The sequence below is a fragment of the Larimichthys crocea genome, chromosome XIII (assembly GCF_000972845.2).
Source record: "Larimichthys crocea isolate SSNF chromosome XIII, L_crocea_2.0, whole genome shotgun sequence".
In the NCBI taxonomy this organism is placed as follows: Eukaryota; Metazoa; Chordata; class Actinopteri; family Sciaenidae; genus Larimichthys; species Larimichthys crocea.
In genome coordinates, this window is record NC_040023.1 from 43,981,494 (window position 1) to 44,000,933 (window position 19,440).

Consider the following 19,440-nt stretch of genomic DNA (forward strand, 5'->3'; position numbering starts at 1 on the left):
CCTTACCGGCGGGTCAGCGCATTGATTTCCATTTGAGCTGTGATGCGGTCACACAGGTGTGTCACAGTGGCAGAGGAAGGGAGGGGGAACTCCACGCTGTGTACACACTGCAACACAAGTACACGTCCTGCAATAAACATGTAACTTAAGTATAGTCAGGTTTACCAGCAGCCAGCTCAATGCAGAACAATGCCCTTATATCGGTGGATTATTGTTACACATGCTGTACGTTTATGTGAAAGAAGGATTTTATTGATGGTAGAGGTGGAGGAAATGACTAACTATTGAATCTAATAATCTTCATTATGGATGAATCAGCTGATTATTTTCTGCAGACAGAATCACCCAGATTCTAAAGTGACACTTAGACAATGCTTGTTTTGTCCAAACCTCAAAAGTATTTAAAAAAATAAATACATTGAAAGTATTGAAATGATTAAAAAAAAGGTAAATCCTTACATTTGTTGAGCTAGAACCATGAAAAGTGATTTAATCGATGAATCATTTCAGCTGTATATGTTTACATGTTTTATATAGTATGCTCTTTACATCGTTTGTGTGCAAAAATTGTGATTGTTAGTATAGTAACTAAAGCTGTCAGATGAATGTAGTGGAGTAGAAGTAGCAAACAAGTACCTCAAAACAGTACTCAAGTAAATGTACTAGTTACATTGCACCACTGATTATTAATATTGTATTTTATGTTAGCTGCTCCTCCAAATGATGCTTTCATGCTGTGCTTTTATTAAACATGTGCTTTTATTTCCATCCATTAAACTGCATTCACCTGCAGACACTTCATACCAGTCTTTACTGGACTGTCCAACTGTCTGCATATAGACTTTACAATGCAACATACATATGCTGCTGATAGATATCTTCAGGAAACCACAAACTGCTCTTACCACTGCTGCTACACGGCTTCACTTTAAACTGTCACTTGTCTTGATGGGGGATGGTTCAGCTGCAGTTTGAAGAATTTCTCTGGGGACTTTCATGACTTATTATTAGAGTTTGGTCGAGGACAATTCACAAGCAGTATAAGTGAATCACTGTAATGATGCCAGTCCAGTTCTGCAGGTTTCTTCCTTGCAGGGAGCATTTTCCCTCATTCATTACGTGTTCAAATAAGGTCATTCTTTAAAGCTCTAGTAATGTGCTCATATTCTGATGGGTAAGACACTATGTTAACCTTAGCCGTTCTCATTCACAAGGTGACAGTGTGTCAATTCAGGTGACGCACAGAGCCTCCTACAGAGACAGTCAGTCTCTCAGAGTTGAGCCTTATCAAGGCATCTGTGTCAGCCAAACAGAGAAAGAGGAGACACAGAGTTTTACTTTTTGCTTTGGAAGAGGCACAGCAGTGACCTGTGGCCTCCTTTCAGTTTGCCAATGACCACAGAGTGGCATGTGGAGCACTATACCATTTCAACTGTTAATGCAAAGAATGCAAATATACTCTATATGCTCTATACTAAACATGCTCTATACTCGTGTGCAGTTGTACTGTGTGTTTGTTTCATATCTTTTTTTTGTATCTTGTTTTGTTGCATTTGCGTCACTCCCGCTAAATATTGTATCATACTTTCTGTTATTTCAGTTCAACAACCCTGTGCTTGTTAATCAGTGACCACTAAGGTTGTACTCCAATTGACCTTTATGTCATGTTACTCCTTTGTTATGCAAATATATACTTCTTGATAATAGACGTCATTTGAGTCAGCATGGACCGTGATGGTATTTTGTGTTGCATAAACATAGCCCAAGAGTTGAACCTCATGCACAGATTGGCTGCAAAATCCAGTTATGCCTTGCTGAATGTCTGTCTGTAGGGTACACTATACAAAGAATGATCCAATGCTTAAGGCCAGACACCTCTATCATAATGCCCTTCCCCTGGCCATGCCTTCCTCATATGAGCTCATATAACTTGAGATTTGCTGCCACCTAGTGATTGTTGTTTTAATGATTCCACCCACGTTATTTGGGAGGCTGCAAATTCACAATCAGTATTTTCTGCAGTCACAGTAAGATATCTGGTTTGATTTAGCCAGTTGACCGTGTGCATGGATTACATGGGATGCTCTAGACGTTGTCATCAATCAGATCAACTGCTTGTAATTCCTCCTCCAGGTGGATTTACATGATTAGGCTGAAACTACCTCAAATCTAAATTTTGATATTAAAAAAAATAAAGTCTAAATGTTCCTGTACAGGAATCATTTGTTCTCTTACATCACCATGGACAGTACCTGCTCATCACCACGGAAACAAAGAGGATTTGGATTTGTCAGGCCTTTGGTTGGGAGAGGCGCGTTAAGGGAGTGTGGTAGCCAATATGCTCTATAAACGCGCATTACTGACCCAATGTCAAGCCAATCAGATTATATGTTGAGACTTCCTGTCTTCAATTTCAAAATAAAGCACTTTCAGCTATGGCGCATCTTCGTGTAATGTTTGGGTGTGTTGTGGGGAATGGCACAGTTTGTTGGATGGCTTTTTTGTATCATATTCAAACAGCTCTGTTAGGAGGTCGAAGTGCACATACACAAGGATACCCAGTTTTTGGTGCAAAGCAAACCTTCATTTACATTTTTAGAATGATATGATACTCTGGAGAAAAACCTCCTTAAGTCAACATAACACAACCTCTCCAGAACATGTACTTCCTCCCTCTGGGAGACTGTGGTGAAAACAAAGTTACCATGAACCTTAACCTAAGATAAAATGTATGTTTTACCATATACTTCCCCACAAACTCCTGTACAACGTATTAGGGCAGCAAATAACAATGATTTGAATCCACTGATTATTTTCATTTATTAATAAATATTTTAAGTTCAGCATATAGGGCATAAAAAACAAAATCCTCACATTTGAGAAGCCGGAGCCATGAAACCAGTTTGGAGTGTTTGCTTGAAATCTGATTTAATATTTGGGGTTATCAATAATTAAAATATTGCCAAATAATTTCTATTAATCAAGACATTGTTGTAATCAACTGAGATATCGTTGCAGCTATTTATCATACTAGGGCAGGTAATATCTTATCATTTGCATGAAACTGTCTATAATGTCTACTAATCTATTTTATTTTGAAGGTTCACTCTGCAGACTTCCGCTTGCGTTCCAGTTATTTTCCGCTGACTTGACGCAGCTCAGAACAGACCACCAAGCGCACCGGCAGCCCCTGTCTCTGCTGACTCAGTGCCTTACCAGCAGTCCCTTCACCCCGAGATCCAGCATCCAGCAACTGACGCACACTCCTCCGGTCAACCCGCCCCGGCACCACCGTACAGAAATGGCCAAGACCGCAATCGGTGAGTTTTGCACTCAATATAAATGTATATATATATTTTTTTTTTCTTCAGATATCGCAGGTTTGAGGATGCTGAGAGGCTGTGGCGACACCCATGGCACAAAAGGATGCTGAGGGTTGACGAGAGGGAGCGGCCAAACTCTGTAAAATGAAGTTGAAGGATTGAAGCAGTTCTTCAATCTTTATTTTAGATTATTAAAATCGTTTTTGTGGCTTTTTCTCTGATCTTAAATCCAAATTTGGGCTGATCAATGTGAGCCAGATTGGAATTCAGTTAGCCATATCAGTGACGCATATTTTTTTAAATTCAGTTTAAAGCAAAAAAAGAATCACAGGGAATTAATCCACATCGACAGGAGAAAGCTTTTTTCTCTCTCCTCGAACAGCAGCATTTTGTCGATGCCAGCCTGCCGCACCTGCCCCCTTATTGCCTGACTCAGAGCCGTGCAGCATAATGCAGCGCCAGCGACCCCACCCAAACATCCCCGGTCCCTTCAAAGCAGCAGCAGCAGCAGCAGCAGCAGCCTCTCTCTAAGGGTGTGAAATATTTTCCACCGTCACAAATCTACTTATTTAAAAAAAAAAAAAAACTGGGCCATCTTATGTAGCTGAGAGTGTAAAGCCTGTTCAACCAATTTTGTGGGTGACCGCTAAAGGCATGAATGAGAGAGAGACACAGAGACAGAGAGAGGGAGGGAGAGAGGGAAGAGCATCCTTTTCCAGATTGCTTTGCAGTCGAGGTAAGAATTTACGACTGGCGATGAAAATGAATGTCGTCTCAGGAAGATCAGATTCAAATCCTATTAGGAAGCTTATAGGCTGTAAATGCAGCCTGTTATGTGCAATAACTGTATTATTATCAGCCACAATAGTATAATCTGACAGTATTTGGTAGAATTCATGGATTGCAGGCTTGTGGTAGGCCTTGTATTTGTGTCAGACCATGAATCCCCATGTCAAGGCCTGATATATTTATTATATTTGATTATTTGATCTGCAGACAGAAGCCTATAATCACATCTAACACGAGTTTGCTTTAAGGGGTGTGTATTTTAGGCTAAAACGTGCAGTGTGTGCGTGGTCAGTCTAGGGGATAGTGTGTTTGTTTTATGGATGACTAGGCACTTGATGGATGGAGGGGCATGCAGACAGACAGCGGTAAGGGTCCCGGTGTCTTGTGCACTATTATATTTATTCCCCTCTCCTTCTCCTCCTCCTCATTCTCCTTCTCCTCCACCGCCTCCTCTTTTTTGAGCTGTGGACAGACAGAATGGGATGGGCAGGGAGCAGACACTGGGAGAAAGCAGTCATCATGCCAGTCAGCACCCAGCAGGTCGTCGAGTTCATGTCGGCTCATATTTTAGGGCTGCATGTAAGGACAGTAAAGCAGGACATATATTTGAGTGCGCATTCTTTCATTCCTCAAAGGAGAGCTGGAGATAAAGACACCCTAAAGCCTTCATGTTACAAGATACATAAACTATCCTACAAACAGCCTCGTGCTCAGAACCACTCCCATGTGCATTAAAGCCCTAAGCACTCTTCCTGATCCTTATCATGCACACTTGCCATATCCAATTAGGTGTGGTCATTCAGCTGCCTCCCTAAAATCAATTCCTTTGTGTACAGAAACAAAATCTTTTTCAATCAATCAATTTCCAAGCGACTAGTCGTTTCCAAATCCAGCTATATTCCTCCTCTTATCATCTGCATTGCTATTGTCGTAATGTGCATAAAGCTCCAAAGTGTCCAGGACTCATAATTCATCCTGATTTATCACCGAGTCCCATCGATCAATGCAGCACACTCCCATTACTGGTTCAGATGACTGCTGCTCTTTAAGCAAGGGGTGACATCAATCCAGCGGTGATGGTATGCCATATGCTCATCATGTCATCACTTGTAATAACTAGTATTTTGGTAAGTCAGTCTAGGCATTTTAACATCCTAGTTTGGCAAATTTGATGTCATCCTCAGGTTGTATGTACAACATATTCTGGATATTTTACACTCTTTGTCTTAGGTATATTTAGCAGCAACTCATTTGCTCCTTTAATATTTTTTCCTGCACTGATACAATTAATGATAATCTGTCGATCATTTAAGTCATTTTCTAGCAAAAATCTCTCTACATCTTTGAGTTTTAGACTTTTTCAGACATCACATTGAGCTCTAGGAAACTGAGATGGGTATTAACCAAAAAACGTATCGATTAATTGAAGATGATCTTTAGCTGCAGCCCTGCACTGATTTGGATGGACACAGGGTAAAGTTTAGCCCATCCTACATCAAATGACTGGTTCATCTGGGTACTGTAATGTTTCATTTAATAGCCAATTTTGCTGTAGTAATAGCTTCATAATTTTGTGATTATATTGTTACTGGGTGGCCTTGCTGTAAAGGGCCTGAACACAGATACCAAGCCCATTCTGCTGCTGGGTTATAGGACCCAGGAGGGCAAGAAATGCGGTGATACACAGGGTCACATTTTGATGGCCTATCTGCAGTTTGCTCATAGCCCTGTCTACAATATCTATCATGTTTTTCAAGCTGAGCAAAAAGGCACAAAATCTATTGCTTTTCTGTTTGAATTCTTATTTGGGGGTTTGTACTTTTAAGAAGAAGAAGACAGGGAGGAATAGTGTAGTTGAGAGAAATAAAGTACCAAACAGAGGTGAGGTGGTTCGTGTTAATGCAGAATCGAAAAATAGAAAAATAGAGAGAGAGGGAGTATGCAAGTGGGATCGAGAGGGAGAATATACATCAGCAACAGATGAGATGGAGGTTCGGGGATGCAGAAGGTGCTGGTGAAGAGGGATGCTTGCGGGGGAGGAGGTACAGTAGATATTGATGATCTGTGAGGATGCAGAGCTGACTGGTTGAAACCAGCCTGCCGGAGTGGAGTGGGAGCATTAAAGTGGTGTCGTGTCTGTCTGGAATAATTTTGTCTCGTCTCAGATTGGCAGAAGAACCTGAATCAGCATGTCTGAAACCCAGCTTTCATCTTTAAACAGATGCTGGTGTTTGGACAACTCCTGCTGGAGAATGTCAGTCTGGATCATTTGTCATTTTTTATGAGTCTGACCCACCGGGAATGAGCTTATTACTACAGAAGATGTTTTCTCTCAGGAGGAATAAGGCAGCAATTTCAATTTTTTGCACAACAGAGAATCTCATATATTTTTGATTAGGGATATAAAAGAAAAATCACCATGGTACCCAGTTAGAAAGCTGTTTCAGTTTACAGTTAGTGCTTTTCTTCCAAGATAACAAAGACAAAAAAACGTATTCTAATGCAGTCATATTAAAAAACCAAGCGTACCCGCCTGAAATAAAACAAACTAGGACAGAGCTGCAGGGATTAGTGATTTTTAAGTAAAAATGCCAAACATTTCATGCTTACAGCTCCTCACATCAGATTTTTGGATATTTGATGACGATCCCTTGCTCTCTCACAGTTCCTTGATGATTTTCTACGAGAACGATTAACAGATTAATCAAGAAAATAATCCGATTTATTTATTCGAAATCTAGATCCAATTGTTCAGCTTGAAAAGATTATTGAACACAGAAAAGGCCCCACCCAGAACTTGGCAACCACTAAACAAGAATCTCTGCTGGTCTGCTCCATAAGCACTTAACCCAAATTACCCGCTCCACTGAAGTGTTAACCGTTTCAGTCTTCAGCTGTCAAGTGGGTATGTGTGTGGCAGAAAATGGCTGCCGGGGTCTTGACATATACACAGCACTTAATGAGCCTGTGACAACCCTCCAAAAGCTCTGCTGCCCCCCCCCCCCCCCCCCCTCCTTTTGGGGAGGAATGGTGTGGTCCGCTAATTACAAATTAAAGCACTATCCACCTGAGGTCGTTGCTTCCATTAGGCTGTCCCGGGGGCAGTTGATGGCGGCTGCAAGTCCCGCTGGGAGCTGCCCCCTTTTCTGTTTTTTAGTTCTCCTGCTTGTCTGTTTATATCAGAAAGGTGTTAACATCTTTTTAAAGCCCCATCCTAACTCCATCTTCCTCCAGCCAAGAAATCTCACTATTTTATATTTCTTCTTCCAAACTCCACATTTATCTCCACTCCTACTTAACCCCTCTCTCATTTCTCATCTCTGTTTTTTGGCACTCTCTACCATGCTCCCCGCCCTCTCTCACTTCCTCCTCAGGGAAGGGGTTAACAAGGCCATCAGAGAGTAGTGAGAGCTACATCTGAGATTTGATCACATTACTCTGGCGTCTGCCAGTCTGCAGGGCAGAAAACGAGACACAGTGAGAAGATGAAGAAGAAGAGAGAAGAGAGCTCATCTTTTTTATGAGCAAGGAAGAGGATTTGGATTGATAATACCGTACATCGTACCGCACCACAGAGAAGCTCTTTCACAGTAAATCTCATTGCTGGCTTTGCTACTGTACCCTGCTGCAAATCATGAATCAATGTGGCACTCTTCAACCCTGCAGGCCCTGGGTGATGGATTGTGCTATAATGACAGTCAGCATGCAAATCTCCACTATGATGCAGTGTACCTTGACAGAACACAGCAGCCATGTGCTAAAAGCAGAATATTTCACAACCTACGGTGTGTTGCAGATATTTTCGCTGTTCTCCCTGCAGGGACTGCTGCTAAACTCTGGGGTCATATTACAAAGTAGTAGGTGCCATAAACACCAGAATAAAAAAGAAATCAAGGTTAGACAAGGTTGGCTGTTCTTTTCTCTTCTATTTTTTCATTGTCTGCCCTTTGGAGCACTTTGTCCCTCCCTATCGAGCAGGGCGCAGATACAGCCAGTATGATCTGATGCCAGCTTTGCTTCAGTGTCATTAACGTTTGGACCATAAATGGACCAGGGGTGGACAGTCATTTTGCTGTGTTATACTGATAAGCTAAACCCTTGGCTATTAACCGCTATCTATAAGCCACAGACAAAATAGAAACAAGCAAAAGATTATCCAAATATCTATTGTAAATCATGTTGTTTTTTTTGTTCTCTAAATTACATAGAAAGCTAAAACAAATCTCTGCTGTGTTTTAGTGTTAGCCACAAAACAGCTGAGAGGCAATAGGGCGTTGGTCTGCCTACGTTAATAAATAATAGACCAAAATGAAATGCATACCTAATGATGTGTGGAGAATCCTGTGGGGATGGCAGCATCTTGGCTGTTGGGGAAATTAGGCCAAGTAAGGACACATTCATCCTGCTCCTCTCCTGTGGCTCGGTGAAAAGAAAGAAACACAAAATGCCTCAAAAACCCAGAGCATGGCGTCCTTTCATGAGTCTTTTTTCCTTTTTGGAGGACTTGATGAATAATTATTCCTCCAGAAATCTGGATATTTACATCAAGGCTGGGTAGAAATGGGTTAATGATGTTTCATCATTTTGTATGTTAGTAGGTTAATGATGTTTTGTCTATGTGCATGTTTTTTGCATATAGACATAGACATGTTTTTTTTTAGCAGTACGCTCAAAGTGTAACACAGTCATGTTTTACATCCACAGCTTACAAGGAGAAGATGAAGGAGATCTCTGTTCTCTCACTCATCTGCTCTTGTCTCTACCCCGAGACCCGCAAAAACATCATGGGTGACTTTGAAGGTACGTGGTGATCAAACTGAAGATTTTTATGTTGTTCACCAAACATATTTGGATAAAATGTCACACAGAGACAACAAAGAGGGATTTTCTGTCTGTCTTATAAATGAACACACTTGCAGACTTGGACATAAAGCCCATTAACAAGCGAGCCTCAGGCCAGGCTTTCGAGGTCATCCTGAAGCCGTCCTCCCCTGTGTCTGATGTTTCCCACTGCATCACCAGCCCCCCAAAGAGGGACCTTTCCCTGGAGGACATCGAGAAGAAACTGGAGGCAGCTGAGGAACGGAGGAGAGTAAGGATGTTTCATCATTTTCATTGCAACCAGACACCACTGTCTCAAACTAAACCATCTCTGACCCAAAACAAAAGAAGAAATTCAACCTATTACTAGTTAATATTAATTCTATTAGCTGTAATTACTATTTGTCTTCCCTTCATGTCTAATTTGATGTCTGGTTGTTTGGTTAATTGTGTGTTACACTAATTACTGCAGCTGCAAAAATGCCATGAAAAATCTAATCTGACACTGACTAATTCCTGTGACTCATTGATTTCCAATGTCAATATACCCGGTCAAGCAGCTGACAAATCCAGCAACCTACCAACAAATCAATCACACGATCAATAACATAGTTTGACGGATTTTCTCAACAGCAGATGTCCAATACTGTAGGTCAAACATACCATATGTTACATAAATGATACTACGTGCCAGGAGAGGATGAAGGTGGAAAGGAAATAAATTCTCTTACGCCCAGACATTTTTATGCTTAACATTAATGTGTGAGTCTGATTAGTTTCACCGCTTCTGACTCATGCTTAAATTTTGACAAAAATCGATGGGTGGTGTTTGGTAAAACAGTGCCTCGCTATCGACCCTTGCTCCCTGACTCATTCTCTATGCCGCCCGTTGCTCTTCCTCCTCCTCCAGTCCCAGGAGGCACAGGTACTTCGGGCCTTGGCTGAGAAGCGGGAGCACGAGCGTGATGTGCTGATGAAGGCCATGGAGGAGAACAGCAACTTCAGCCGCATGGCCGAGGAGAAGCTCCAGTTCAAGATGGAGCAAAACGAGGAGAACCGACTGGCTTACCTGGCTGCCATGATGGAGCGCCTGCAGGAGAGGGTGAGGAGGAAGGGCGAAGCCATGATTTTAGATAGAATGAGATCATAAATTGAAGTCCTCCAGACGAGAAAAAAACATTCTGTTTTTAATATATCCTGTGAACTTAATAATCAGAATTATTTATTTTAATTTTGAATGATATTGTCTGTACAGTAAGTTTTAATTATACATGCACCAGGCATTATTTAATATTTTGTCAGTGTTGGTTCAATGATAAATAAGCGATTGATTTTAAGTTGAACTAACATAGATTTTTTGGTTTGTCTTGATCTGTTTTTCATCACTGAGATAACATTGTTTCATGGTGCAAACACAATGAAAAATCAATGTTAAATTTCAGCACTGATGCAATGATGTTGAATGTTGAATGTTTCATCGATGCATTAACACTGATTTAACATTCATTCACTGTCTGCTACGTGGGTAGCTGCTAAGCTACTGACTGGAGATATGGAAAAGTAATTTCCATATTTAAGTACTTGCTTAAAATATTACAGTACTCAATTAATCCCCTCCAAAAAAAAAAAAGAATAGGGTCCAAAAAGAAAAGTGAATATACAGGCAGGGTTAGGGTTCATCCTATCTATCTATACCACAGTGCTACAGCTTGCACTCTGGCTCAACAGACATCTTTAGTCTGCAGAAGCCTTCTCCTTCCACAAAGCTGAACAGCAGTATCTATCTAGTCTCCACTGCCAAGATGATCTGACTAATCTCTGCTCTGGGGTTAGGGTTAGCAGCACAATGATGCATGCTAACACTGCAAGCACAAAGAGGTGATGAGAGATTGCCTGTTTCTGTCTCTGCTGTTTGCTCTTTGTGCCTAATGCTCAAATGGTTAAGCTATTCATTTAGTCTCATGCTTTATCATTTGAGGTATATAATGTTTTTGAAGAAATGTCATTTTAATCTCCCCAGTTTGCATCATTATAAAACATATTTTGATCATTAGCTACTTCTTTTACCCTTCAAGATGATTTTTTGGACTAAATCATAGCAAACCTTTAACTAACCCCATGCTTCTAACCCGGGACGGACTGGCAATCTGGCATACCGTGCATTTGCCCGGTGGGCCGGCATGCTATTTGGGCTGCTCTGGTCCAAAATGCCAGGGACGATTTTTTGTCCCAGTCCGCCCATGCTTCTAACCCTAATCCTATCCTTCTTCACCTTCTAAGCTTTGTCACTTGGCTCCAGTTACAGTTACAGGGTGTATATACTGAGCACCCACCATGCAAAAAACAGCTTGTTTGTGTGATGTAACTGGTTTTAATTTAGTGATGCTTAAATCTCCAAGTAGCCAAAACTAATGTTATAGCGAGGCTAAGCCTCCTGGTGAAGGAGGGGTGATAGGTGAACGATAAAAAAGAAGGACATGCAGCTGAAAACATAAGAAAGAAAAGGGTAAGGAGGGTTGGTATATCTGCTTGACCTCTGTAAATGGAGCACCTTCAAGAGACGGTGTTTAAAAATAGGAATCTTAGAGGGGTTTGACAGAGACAAAGGTGTAATAACGTGCACGGAGGGTGGGAGATGAAGAAAGACATGAAGTGGAAGAGAGGAGCACAGGAGACAGAAAGGGAAAGAAAATGAAGTCAGTCATCAGTGAAAAGGCCAAAGAAGAGAAATGATGGAGGGAGTAGGACAGGAATGTGAGGAAAGGCCCGTCGACAGAGAGAAACATGACATCGATCTGTGTTTGTGTGTTTTTTTTAGGAGAGGCGTGCTCAGGAGGTGCGCAGGAACAAGGAGTTGAGAGAAGAAGTGACAGCGTGAGAAGCCCCAACAGGTTCTACGCCTCACCCCCCCCCCAAACCCCCTCCTCCACCACCATGCCCCAAAACCCTGAGGAACACCCCCTCTCCCCACCTTTTCCTCCACATGCCCCTGCCCACCTCTCCACCCCCCCACCCCTCTGCCATACTCCCCCATACTACTATGAAACTACCACCGCCTGAGACGCCACCCCGAGACAGTGGGAGGTTCAAATGGGGTTGGGGGGGTGGACAAGAAAAAGCAAAAATAATTTAAAAAAAAGAAAAATTAATGTCTCCCACCCACTCTTCCCAAAAGAGAATGTTTTTGCTCTGTTTCAAATGAGAAGAAAAGAAAAAAAAATCAAATTGACAAGCGACAGTGGGTATTGGTTTTTGTAAATACTTCTTTTTTTGTTATATACAGTACGATACAAGCAGCAAAAGTATTGATTGCAGTGTGCCATTTTTCTATATAAGTTTCCTCTCCTTGCATATATATGGATGTAATAATTTGTTCATTTTTCATGTTTGTTCATTTTACAGCCTGAGAATCATTTCAGGCGTAGGTGTTTGTTGTGAGTTTGCCAGCTAGCTGATGTTTGCTGTGACTGGCTGCGTCCTCACAAGGCCTGCATCCTGGCTCCGTTCCCCCCCACTCGTCCCTTCAAGTGGGAATTGCTCATTTGACCCTGCGGATCTGGAAACAAAATTGGATCTGTGTTTGGTCCGAGTGATTTTCCGTCCAGTTTATGCCAATGTTCCAATTAGCGAGGGACATGTGCAGGAAAGTTGGCAGAGGGAAAGGGGGCAGTTTGCTTTCTGTTAGGACTGCAAGCCATCGCTGCACATCCACTCCTGTGTGGTAGATGGTGACTGTACCACAGGAGAACACTATAGCATTTAATGAGCCCATCCCCATCCTCCTTCCCTCCGTCTGCAACCTCTCCATCTTTCCACATACATACATACTGTAGAAGCACTCACTCACACGCTGTCCACATGGGCAGGCATTTAGCCAATCATAGCACAGAGCTCAGTAGGAGCTCACTAAATTCTGTCCATCTGGCACCGGACAAAGCTCACATAACATCCCTGACCAATGGCGGGCCTCTTATATTCCTCAGAAACAAGCTTCCAATCACATTTTACTGTAACATACAACACAGCTGAAGTTAAAGTGCATCCCAAGAAAAAAAACTTCACCTGAGATCAGACTGTGAATCTTAACACTGGAGCAAATACAAATAAGTCTCACCTTTCTCCATTTAATAGAGGCTAGAGTAGTGCTCAACATCATCAGCACCTACTGAAATCATTGCACTCCACTCCAACACACTGTAAATGCCACTGAAAGGTCGGCACAGGAAAGATAATGAAGCCATAACAGGTATCGCTGCGACAATGATTCATGAACACAGTATTGCCATCTGTAAAGGTGTATATGAGTATATTAAAGTATCCAAATAGTTTGTAACCAGGAGGGTGTTGAAGCCTGAGGTTGAACCCTGTCAGTCACACACGCATGGTAGGCCCATAGATGTGTGTGAGTGTGTATGTGTGTATTTCAGAAAGGGCGGGCAGATAAGCGAATGTTTGTGCCATGTGATATTGACCTGGTGAAGTATAAACTGACACCATTGCAGTGTGTAACAGCTGTCACGAGTACATCACAGACAGTGACTCTCCTACCTGCCTCTCTCTCTCTCTCTCCTCTGTCCATTTGTGTGTTTCCCCCTCTCCACATATATCTTTGTGAGCAAGCAGTGGTTAATAAAGATTTGGGGTTCAGTGAATGAGACTGACTTTGAGAGTGACTTCTTTCAGATACAGATATGCTGGGATCAGTCCAGCCCACATTTAAATGGTTATACTCATGACCCTGATAAGGACAAGGAGTTGTGGAGAACGGAAATGTGTGACAACTTGTTTTTTGGTCATTTAAAAAGGTGAAAGAACAGAAAAGTGGTATATGAGTAAAATGTACTTATATAACATCCTATACTGTGCTTAAGAACCGTGAGGTACTTGTACTCTACTTTAGTATTTCCATCTTGTGTCTTTTCATACTTTTACTCCACAAACATACCAACTTTTTATTAACACATTTTCATTATTATGAAATTACACTTTTTTTTGGCATATATATCAGACTTCCCAGGTGAACTCATGCTTATAAAAACAAAAAATTCTAAGGTAATCAACATGAAATAATAAAAAAACCAACATATTTTTGTTTAGTTAATGTCAAAACATTAGTTGATTCTACAGAACAATGTTTCACAGGTAGATACATTGTTATACATCTGAATCAATTAAATTAAACATTAGGTGCAAAAGTATGAAAAAGTACCTCCACCATGATACACTACGACCTAAAACATAAAACAATGCTTGCAAGTTAACGTGACAATAATAATAATCCAACAATAACAATAATGACACTTTCAAATGGTGAAAGGTGTCACTCATGCATTATCAGTTCTTTTACTTTAAGCACATTTAATGAAGTAAACGTTTGATTATACTTAATTGTAGAGAAATGTACAATTAATTAATTAGATTAATTAATCAATAAATTAATTAATTGTACTAAAAGTTGCTCTAGTTGCTTTATTGGTTCTTAAGTAAAGGATTTCAGCTCTTCTTTGCACTGGTCGCAGTTGATGAAATACCATTTTTGACCAGACGAGGGAGCCAAAAGACAAGTTAACTCTACTAAACAGCTCATGGCCCTTGTGCTTCTGGCTGCAGTGAAGCTTACATCACTACCTGGCCTCGCATCATCCTCTGGGGAGAAAGGTTGAAGAATGATGACAGACATCAAAGAGTGGAAGAGAGAGTGGACATTTTAGAGAAACAGGGATATTTTGGCGAGGGGACGGCATGTAGAGCGGGGAACAGAAGGTGCAGCTGGTGCGAGCTGAAACGATGGCAAAGGGACAAAACTGTTCTCCGCACACTTCCTTTCTCACACTTTTTCAGGCCCTCTCTCTCGTGCTCTCTCCTTTGATCCCCCTGTCCTGTTTCTTTCTTCCCCCTTTCCCTCCATACTCTACTCTACACTCCATCCCACCTTCCTTTCCTCCTTCAACCTCTTCCAACCTTCTCTCCCTCCTTCTTTCCCTCCTCCTCTAGTTCCCACACAGCACATGGGGCCAGCAGGGCTGCTATTGTCCAGGATATCCCCTCCTTGTTAATGGTTTCCTGTGCACACACAGAGGGCTGCTGAGAGAAACAAGCAGCCTCATCTGATACGAGGCGTCGTCACGTACTGCAAGTGCATACACACACACACACACACACACACACACACACACAAACAACTCCAGGCATCAATATGCAAACACACACCGCACATGTACACACAACACGTTCACACACATCTCCAACACGCTTCAACAAACAGACACACACTCATAAAAAGACGCTGATAAAGCCACAGGTGATTTATCTGAACTCTTTATTACAGGGAAGCTGTCATTATCACCGGCAACAACTTTGAAAAGCTGAGAATTTGTCCGTGCTTGCTTGTGCTTTGTACAACCATAAAATATACAAACTCACAGTGAGGTTTACCAGGAGATACCAGAAATACCAGGTGGGAAGCAGGAGACGGTCTTTCTAAATGAGGAAGAACTGAATTGTGTTGCCTCGTTTCGCTTCAACTGCTAAATAAACTGAGTGATAATGCTGCAACTTTGAGCAGGAACAAGAAAGTCACGCATACACATCGTGCATCTCTTACATGGGACATTAAAAAAAATGTGCAAAAGCTGGTAGGAAGTGGTAAAACACGTGCAAAGCCCATGTGTTAAAGACAAGATTTACTGTAGAGGAGAAACATAACAAGCTTAAACAATGGAGCACCATATGAACATCAGAGGTCAAGGCTAAATCACGGTTAACTTTATTTCAACCCAAGCTGGTAGCTGACTTCTGTTCCCAGTATTTAGTCAAACAAACACCTGGTTTCGGTTATTCCACCCCATAAAATGCTGTAAAAAGGGGGTGACGCTCAACCACCTCAGGCCCTCCTTTCACACACACACACACACACACACACCCCTCTCTCTGTATGTAACCAGGGCACCAACACTGGCTGTTTCAGCCTCACAGGGAAAAACAAAGGAGGGGGGGGGGCAGTTTCGCCCAGGAACTTGATGGGCGGCGACTGCTTGACCATCTGGAAAAGCCATTCCTGATAGGCTGACAACAGTGGGTGAAACTTCTAAAGGGGTGGGCAGGAACAGAGATCAATCACAATAAATCACTCTTGTTGCTTTTTAGTCGTGGTCTCCCTCCTCACTGTTTTTTTTTTCTTCTATACAAAACACAATACATTAGCAAGAAAATACAAATCCTATAACTAGGTGTATCCTCTGTGGGATGTCAACATCATAGAAAAAATAGTACTTTCTTAGTTGGGAAAATAAAAAGTCTTGTCCTTGAAAAGTCCAGCTCAGCTGGGGAGTGAGTTGAGTCTATATGTGGATTCTGCTCAGGCTCTCACTTCAGTCAGAAAGCTCCTATCTCCATGCCCCAGGGTCTGTAGGGTTTGCCCACACTGGATGTTGGGGCTGGGGCGCTGATGGTGGTGGTGGGGGAAATGAGGGGAAAGGCACTGAAGGGGAAGGGGAACGCCGAGAGGGAAGAGATGAGAGGAGGGGAGAGCTTGGATGCTGATGAGGAGACCAAAGCGGGGTGGACGGTGGTAGGAGCGGCACTGGTTGGGGGAACCCGGATCGGGCCTTGATCTGAGTGGGGGGTGATGCTGCCGCTGCGCCTGCCTTGGACGTGAGTCTCCGCAGCCGATGAGGATGATGAAGAAGAGGTGGAGGAAGAGGTGGATGAAGTGGATGCGGACGACAGAGGAGTTTGTGGGCTGCTGGTGGTGCTGCGGGGTAAAGGTGCCAACGGTTGGTGCTGCTGGTGCTGGAGGAGGAGGGGGTGGGTCAGGTGGGCAGGAGGGGATCCAAATGCAGAGCCCCATGCCAAGTGACTCAGGCCGGAGTGAGCCTCTCTTTGACTTGCATAGTTGTTCAGGTGGGAGACCAGGCGGAGCCGCAAAGGGTCTGTGCTGTCCAAGCCTTCGATTATGCTCAGGTAGCGGGCCGTCTCAGCCAGGCACTCCCTGAAACCCAAACCACGGTAGTCCATGGCCAGGGCATGGGCATCAAAATAACCTGAGGGGATGACAAGGAGACGGCAGATTAGAGAAAACAGTCACCCGAGCTACACACCACAAAACAAGTTAGTCCAGAACTGAAGGATCTGTGAATCAATGCCCCTGGCTTCGAGACTGAGAGAATAAATAATCAGTCCAAACAGGACGGATAGAATTGGCAGACCTGTCTGACAAGTTTCAAATCTTTTGATTCATTTGTGTTTATTTAATCTCTTCTTCTCAAGAATGCCACAAGCACACGATTCCCCAACGAGTCAAAATGTGTTTTCATGCAACACTGAATGGATCCCAGACGGACCTTTGCCTCCGGCAGCATGAAGCATCTTCAGATGGTCAACAGTCATCTGCAGAATCTCTGCTTTCTCCAGTTTGGCTGAGCCCTTCAGACAAAAAAAAGAGGAGCCAATTAGATATAAAGAGCATGCATGGAGAGAGTGCTTTCATGTTCTCGGACTTGAATCGTTCTGTATGAGTGATGTTAAACTTGCTGCCTGTTGCTCACCTGTTTCTCAAAGGCGCTGGGAACCAGCCTGCGCAGCTCGCTGAGGCTGTTGTTGATTCTGTCGCGGCGCCGCTTCTCAATAATCTGAGAGAGGACAGAGGAGATGTTATTTATTATTATTATTCATTGGTTATTTTCTGAAAATTATTAAGTCATTTTCGCAGTACATGCACAACATATTATGAAAATACTATAATATATAATAACTTTACTTACTCCTCGACGCCTTTTTCTCGCCTGCACCTGAGTGGATGTTGTTGGAGACATGGAGCCGAGAGGAGAGCTCATGTTCCTTAAAGGAGATAAAATGGAAGGGAGGCGCAATCAATATCCAGTTCAATATTTTTGACATGATTCATAGATATTAAAGCTAGAGTTATACGAGTTTTGTCCATCCCTGCTCTCCGTTAGTCTTACTTTAGATAACTTACCCATTCTCATCCGCGCTCTCCTTCTCCACCTCAATAGTCTCATCCAGCTCGCTGTCCGAGGAGCTAAAATCGTGATTCCTTTTCATGTTTGCGTCGTTCCTACAATAGTCCTTCAGTGTTCAGCCTGTTGTGTCTGCGTCTGATGCGCGTCTGCCCAGGTTTGCCCGGAGCGCCAACGTTTGAAGCGCACAGCTTTCCCACGGTGTCATTTCAACAGTGGAGCTGGCCAACATGGGCGGGGGCTCGGGTGAAAACGGCCAATCGCAAAGCGGCGGTGGGTTTGAGTGACAGCGCACTTGGTCCAAACACATCCCAGTGCGCTTTGACAAGTCAGAGAGGAGAGGAGAGAGCGAAGACATCTCACTCTGTGGGTGACACCGAGAGATTGCAAAGTGAGATCTGACCTCTTGTATCTGTTTATGAATAGCACAGTGAACAGCTGACACAGCAGCATCCACAACTACAGTTTGGAAATTATAGATAGCTATAAAAACTTATTATGAATATGTCTTTTAAAGTCTCATACCAGCAGTGATTAACTGGCACGCCATTCGCCCAGTGTGAGCAGGGATTGGCTCCAGCCCCCCACTACCCTAATAATTATAAGTGGTTATGGAAGATGGATGGATGGAAATCTCATATTGACTGTATCAGCAACAAGTCATGGAACCGTAGATGTTGGAATTTCCATTTGAATGTCTCACCACATTTGGTCCGCAGTGGTTTCAAAGTTTGAAAGACTGAACGTGACGTTTTGACCTTTTTCATAGAGTAAAACTTGACAAGACTACAACGAGAAGACTCTGAGAAGACGCCGCTACATGGTGAGCCAATGCAGTAGTGTCCAAAAAACTGCAGTTCATCAAACAGCCACTGGAGGCTGGCTACCATAAGTCCCTATGTTCAAATGTCCAACTTCACAGCAGAAATAAACATGTTTCCAGCCTGGTACAAAAAACAGTTTTGGTCTCTGTAGCTAATTTCCCCGTTCATGACAACTGTACTGAGGGTGAATTTATATACAACTCACCTGTTCACATTATATTAAGGCTTAAGGTTATGCAGAATTAACAGTACAGCTGCCTTGATTGACAGAACCCAGGCGTCATTCATCCACCGACAGTCCACAACTTTGTCTATTTCCGGATCGGTCAGGAGGCTGCAGAGGCGTGACTGCTGAGATGGCAGCAGCTATGGGTGTCATCACGGATACATGGTCCATGATTTATACAGTCTATGGTGTTAACATGTTGTGTTGGATTTGTTTGCCTTACATGCAGACATACTGAGCAGATCATCCTGTGATGAGACATTCTTTCACTGGTTGAACTGACTTGTATTTAAACGTTCATGTTCCTGTCAGCTTGGCCTTGAGTAAACTGGGTTTTTTGTGAAACTAACACGTCACGGAGTGATTCATCCGTCGCACATAGAGGATCTTTGGAGAAACTTTGACAGCGGTCCAATGGATTTTCGGTCCGTGACTCCCCCCACCCCCCACCCCCCCGTGTGTGTCCCGGTGGTGATGAG

The 19,440-nt window shown here is 42.8% G+C and overlaps 2 protein-coding genes across 2 annotated transcripts; one reads left to right on the forward strand and one right to left on the reverse strand.

The window, feature by feature from the left end:
• The first annotated feature begins 3,142 nt into the window (after positions 1–3,142).
• On the forward strand, positions 3,143–13,585 carry stmn2b (stathmin 2b). The gene is made up of 5 exons (XM_010734978.3): positions 3,143–3,320; positions 8,817–8,912; positions 9,032–9,204; positions 9,844–10,035; positions 11,752–13,585. Exons 1-5 carry the CDS (start codon positions 3,302–3,304, stop codon positions 11,809–11,811), a joined length of 540 nt encoding a protein of 179 aa, XP_010733280.1. The 5' UTR covers positions 3,143–3,301; the 3' UTR covers positions 11,812–13,585.
• Positions 13,586–15,235: 1,650 nt separating this feature from the next.
• hey1 (hes-related family bHLH transcription factor with YRPW motif 1) lies at positions 15,236–18,115 on the reverse strand. Its single transcript, XM_010734979.3, has 5 exons — positions 17,911–18,115; positions 17,696–17,771; positions 17,480–17,563; positions 17,276–17,357; positions 15,236–16,975 (listed from the first exon to the last, which is right to left on the reverse strand). The coding sequence occupies exons 1-5, from the start codon at positions 17,994–17,996 to the stop codon at positions 16,308–16,310; spliced, it is 996 nt and encodes a 331-aa protein (XP_010733281.1). The 5' UTR covers positions 17,997–18,115; the 3' UTR covers positions 15,236–16,307.
• Between the last annotated feature and the right edge of the window lie 1,325 nt (positions 18,116–19,440).

Coding starts and splice junctions, on each gene's coding strand:
- stmn2b (XM_010734978.3), top strand. Junction 8,913..9,031: donor CATCATGGGTGACTTTGAAG/GTACGTGGTGAT, acceptor ACACACTTGCAG/ACTTGGACATAAAGCCCATT. Junction 10,036..11,751: donor TGGAGCGCCTGCAGGAGAGG/GTGAGGAGGAAG, acceptor TGTTTTTTTTAG/GAGAGGCGTGCTCAGGAGGT.
- hey1 (XM_010734979.3), bottom strand. CDS start 17,996: ATGAAAAGGAATCACGATTTTAGCTCCTCGGACAGCGAGCTGGATGAG. Junction 17,772..17,910: donor GAGAGCGCGGATGAGAATGG/GTAAGTTATCTA, acceptor ATCTCCTTTAAG/GAACATGAGCTCTCCTCTCG. Junction 17,358..17,479: donor CCAGCGCCTTTGAGAAACAG/GTGAGCAACAGG, acceptor TTTTGTCTGAAG/GGCTCAGCCAAACTGGAGAA.